We start from the raw sequence: 5,339 nt of genomic DNA on the forward strand, positions 1-5,339 counted from the left end.
AAAAGAGAGCAGAAAAAAATTTCAAGAAAAAAATTGGAGAGCAGAAAAAATTCAAGAATTTTTTTTGTATCATTAAAAAAAATATTCATCCGAAAAAATCAAAAGAATTCAAAAAAAATGTTTGAAACATTTTTGAAAAAAAAAACTGGATCTGCGCCTCCCGCCGACCCACCGCCGGCGCCGGGGCGAGCGCCGGACCCGCCGCGCCTCCCGCTTCCGGCCGCTGGTCCCGCCTCCCGCCGCTAGTCCCGCCTTCCGCCTCCCGCCGCCAGTCCCGTCGCGCCTCCCGCCGCCCCGCCCGGGGGGCGCCGCCCGAGCGCGCCCCCCACGGGAGGAGGAGTGGCCGAGATTGGCCGGAGGAGGGCCGAGATCTGCCGGAGGAGGGGGGCGAGATCTGCTCGGTCCGCCGGAGGGCGGTGGCGGCGGGGGCCCGAGATCCGCTCGGAGGAGAGGGGGTCGAGCGAGATCTGCTCGGAAGGGGGAGAGGAAAATGGAAAGTGAAGGAGGAAGAGAGATCCGGCTGTGACCCGGGGGGAAGGAAGACGGACGGGTCGACCGTGAGTTGTGAAACTCACGGTCAACCGCATATTCAGCATTGCGAGCTTTCGTGGGGTCGTTGGCCTCGGCCCCCCACCTAAAAGGCTATCCCAGCGGAGTAGTATGAAGAGAGCTAGCTATCCGTTACATGTTGGTGTAGTATCGGTCACGGTCTCACGGACCACCATTCTACGTATAATCTTACCACCGTCGCGCACGATTGCCGTGCCGACCGATTGATCAATGGTCCGCTGGCGCCCGGACGTGACGTGTAACAGTCGATTTGATGTGCTTGCTTGCTGGTGCGCCTTCGCTCTCTCGGCTGCGCCACCGCGCCGACAAGCCCCGGGAAGCGCCATCTGGGACTGATACTGCTAGGTAACTTTGGTTTACCAGTACGTACTGCCAACTATTCGCAACTTTGACTACTAATTAGAAGTATTAAATAAAAATAGTTTATAAAACTATCTTCGGAAACTATGTGCTAATTCACCAGACGAATCTAATGAGATATTTGACCGCATGATTAGAAGATAGTTATTGTAACATCAATGTAGCTAATCATGAATTAATTAGACTCGTTAGATTCGTCGCGTAAAGTTGCACCCATTTTAAAAAAATTTACAAATAAACTTCATTTATTATTCAATACATGCAAGATTCCTTCCTACCACTTGTGCTGGGAGGAGCCACGGCCGGGCCTTGGCTTTGGCACACATACAAAGGACCACCGTGCAGTGTGCCCAAAAGCACACGTCCGTTGCCTGCGATGCAAAGCTTTACCATTGACGAGGACGAGCAAAGATACACGACGTGGTACGTGGGGAAACTTCCATCCCGGGCTCCACACCGACCTAACATCATGCGCCGTGCGGCTGCGGCGCGAGACCATCGATCAGGGTCCAGATAGCCCAAAGATCCGGCAACAGAAACAAGGCATGATGACGCGCGCACCCCACCCCCAAGTGCCCCTGCTGCTTGGACCAGATCACCAGAGACCAAGAGCAAGAGGCGCAGCGACCATGTACTAGTACTTGACAGGAGGCGATGGGCCCAAACCTGCAAAGCAACGCCTCAACCACCCGTCTGCGCGAGGGTTAATCCATTTTTCACCTTAGTTAACCGCAACCAACAACTCAACTTAATACCCACAACAATGGATCGGCGCTGATCACAGGAAATGCTAGAATAGGAACACAGAGTTTGCATTCAAAAATTACACACTGTTCCGGAGCAGCGTACTGATAGTACATACCTGCAGCTCCAAGATAATAAATAGGGCAAAAAAATTCCAGTACACTGATAAATCACCAGGCTTTCACTCAGCCAAGCTGCTTAGCAGGAGATAGGTATCACTGGGAACTGGACACGAGGTCAAGCGACTCTCTTGAAGGGGTCCTTGGCATGGTTGGCGCCATTGTGGCGGTGGAAGTTCCCAGCGTTTCCTCCTTTGCTGTTCCGGCCACTTCCAAATGCCTTCTGATCAGCTTCCCTCGCTTTGCTGTTCTTGTCGCGGTACCCGGCTGTAGCCGAAGTGTCCTCTGGCTTCTTCCCACGAGATGGCGGTGCACCGTGCGGTCCAAGATATATGTTCTCTGTATCCTTGGTGGGCTGTAGCGAAAAAAAAAACATTGGATGTAAAGTTAGGGACAGCAAAGATAGATATGAATGCACAATGATCATTAACCATGTGAAGCAACCAGTGCAAGTTTGCTGTCCTGTGGTATGCAAGCATGTTTCTTGAAAAACAGTCACAAGAGTGTCATATCATTTTACAGCTAGTTGGCTGGCCCCCATTCATGCAACAAAGAAATGAAGATACCCTGATGTTTTGCTTTCGTAAAGGGACCCAGAAAAATGGACTGTTTAGCAAAAGGACCTTTGGAGGTGGTTGAGGATCAGAAACCCGTGAAGCCTCCCAGTCACCAAGATCGGATTCTTCAACACTCAAACTTGGGATCACAAAGTCATCATTATCTGTAAAACATGTAAAACACAGCATGTCAGAATATGTTTCCTAGAAAACAAACCAACCCTCGTTCCAAGAAAAGATTAAATAGACCAACATTTACCTATGATTGTATAAAAATCGGAATGTGCTCAAACAGGATAAATGAAGCACAAACATACATGAGGGCAGATGGCAGATGCATCCAAAGAGAAAACTAAATGATAAAGTCTACTCAAAGAATGAACCGAAACTAACAAACTTACATAATCAAATCAGCAGAAGCATATCATAGCTAACTAAAACAGATCTAGCAAGCATATCAGATTAAACTAATATGGGAGCAACAAAAGCTTTATAATTCCCTCAATATTATTCCCCATAGGCCTTCAGAGGGCACAAACCCATTGCAGGTGCAAACAAAGGGCACGTAAAGTGGGACTTCTTTGGCCTATCACTAAACTTACTGGACAAGCATACTGATGTGTAAGTACTAACACCCACATGTCATCTCTATCACCCATCAACAAAAGCCTGCCATCCAACCCATATAAACCAGCCCGATTCGGGTCACAAGTCAAACTCAAGGAACCCATAATCATTAATGGGGCCAAGACAACATGCATTGAAATAAACCACGAGGTAACAGTAACAGAACCTAACTTCACAGATCCACCAGGAAAAAGCCAAGTAGTTCCAGCCACAGGATGTATGCCAACTGCCATGGGAGATTGGGAGATGTCATGTGACAAATCTATGTCCCTATGGCAAACAGTTTCTACAACTTAGCCAAATTAGAAGGACATCAAATACAGGTAACCAAAGCGCCCTAAGCATGCTTCGAATCACAGATCTACTTTTGCCTAACTCTCCAAATTTCAGGCACTGTACACCAAATTTCATCTATGTTCCTTTTACCCAGCTCTTCTCCTCCCCTCTGCACATTCTTCAGAAAACTCTCCAAATAGTACCCACTTTGCCAATTTAGATGCCACAATGACGAGTTACCCAAACGGCAATCGCCATATGACGGTATGGTGAGGAACACGAATGGGTATGCCTCAATGCCTAGGTTACACTTAGGTGATAACTCGATAACCATGCATACCCCACAACTCCTGTTTCAACCCACAGCATACAAATGACCATCCTATCAAGCGGATCAGATCTTACATAACATCAAACAAACGGTACTGCAAGGTAAGCAGAAAACCGTAGGAAAGAAAACCTGCACTGTAGTGATGCATGGAAATAATTTGGTCATTTCACATGTTCAACAAGATTAAAAAATGCAAGACCAATTGAGACACATGAAACTTTCAATCTTTTAACATTACCATTGGATCTTGATTGATTTTAATACAAAACCTGTGAGAATTTTTCTGACAACCACTAGCTTTGCTTGAATAGATAAGCTACGCTGCTACAGAACACAAACCTTGGTGCTACAAGAACACTATCAGCTTGCCTTTTTATTTTTGTTTGACACAGTGGTATGGTGTAAACATGTACCTTCGAAGAGTTTTTGTTTCCAAAGTCACCTATGTTGAAAACAAGCAAGTTTTCGAGTTATATGGACGATAAAAAAAATTGGGATGTAAAGAGCAATTAGTAAAACTGAATTTTCTTTTACATTGCTATCTCGAGGAGCCTAGAGGAGGAGGTACTTGGACCCTGATGCTGTAATGGGCTAATGGCAAAGGTCTGAGTTCTCTATGATGGTGGTAAACTTTGTTCTACCTATCTTTTGCTAAACATGGCAACGTTCAACAACCAACTTCTTCTCCATATAATTTGCTCCCTCCAACCTAGCAAGCGATAGGCTAGCCCAAATTCAGAATTTGTTTTTCCAGCCAGGTTGACTGTCTAGAGTCTAGGCTCCAACAATGGAGCCCTTAACCACCTGCAATGGATACAACTGTTTCTTCTAGCAACACGCCAGTACAAACAACCGCCTACCCTTGAGGCTATCATCACAACAAATCTCAATGCCTCTTACTGCAGATTCTGCTACGGATGGTACTTTGATTTGCCTGAAGTCCACAGATCCGCAAACTCAGCTAAAATTACATCGCACTCATAACGTCCATTCATCCCCCGCAGAAAGCTCGTTCATCATCTGCAAACCCTAGAGAAATTCAAGCCGTTCCTCAAACGGGAAACCAAACCGAGGCAGAAAACAAAGAACACGGGGAGAGCGGGCCGCGCGGGACGGAGAGGTTTTGTGAGCGTTACCCCAGTCGTCGGCATCGTCGGCGTCGGATGCGGCGGGGCCGGTCAGGCGGTGCGGATCCATCGGGCGCAAACGGACATCGAACTCCGGGCGCGGATGGGCGCGAGAGCCCGAGGTCACTAATTCAAGGGATTGCAGCGGCGGCGGCGGCGGCGGGAAGGAGGTGGAGGTGTGAGGTTAGGCGCCGCCGGCCACGGAATCCGGAGGAGGAAGGCGGCTGCGGCTCGACCGCTCGAGGGGCAGATGCGGCGGCGATTTGTCGAGCGGCGAGGGAAGGAGAACAAAACAAAGCGAAGAGATGAGATGAGGACTGGGAAGGAACTGGAATTTGGAATATGTGGGTGCTATGCCAGTTTTACCCTTTTTGTGTGTTTTTTTTCTTTTCCCTGTTCTCCTAATTTTTTTGGAAAAAAATTGATACACATTTTGGTCATCAGAGACTTGTTGAGTGTTGGAGTCCATGGCTATGGAGATCTATCAAAAAAATAGGTGGTGGTTTAGTAGTAGATTTTATTTTTAATAAGTTGTTTGTTAAATTCATCTTTTTTTCTCCATACATAGTCCTTTATTTGTAATAATGGCCGGATATTTCACCATATGATATGATGCGGCCGGAATATT

General features: G+C 47.2%; 1 protein-coding gene across 1 annotated transcript; it reads right to left on the reverse strand.

Annotated features, from left to right (window-relative positions):
• Positions 1–1,705: 1,705 nt before the first annotated feature.
• LOC120652074 lies at positions 1,706–5,042 on the reverse strand. The gene is made up of 3 exons (XM_039929776.1): positions 4,721–5,042; positions 2,417–2,514; positions 1,706–2,148 (listed from the first exon to the last, which is right to left on the reverse strand). Exons 1-3 carry the CDS (start codon positions 4,779–4,781, stop codon positions 1,912–1,914), a joined length of 396 nt encoding a protein of 131 aa, XP_039785710.1. The 5' UTR covers positions 4,782–5,042; the 3' UTR covers positions 1,706–1,911.
• Between the last annotated feature and the right edge of the window lie 297 nt (positions 5,043–5,339).

This window comes from Panicum virgatum, chromosome 9K (assembly GCF_016808335.1).
Source record: "Panicum virgatum strain AP13 chromosome 9K, P.virgatum_v5, whole genome shotgun sequence".
Classification (NCBI taxonomy): Eukaryota; Viridiplantae; Streptophyta; class Magnoliopsida; order Poales; family Poaceae; genus Panicum; species Panicum virgatum.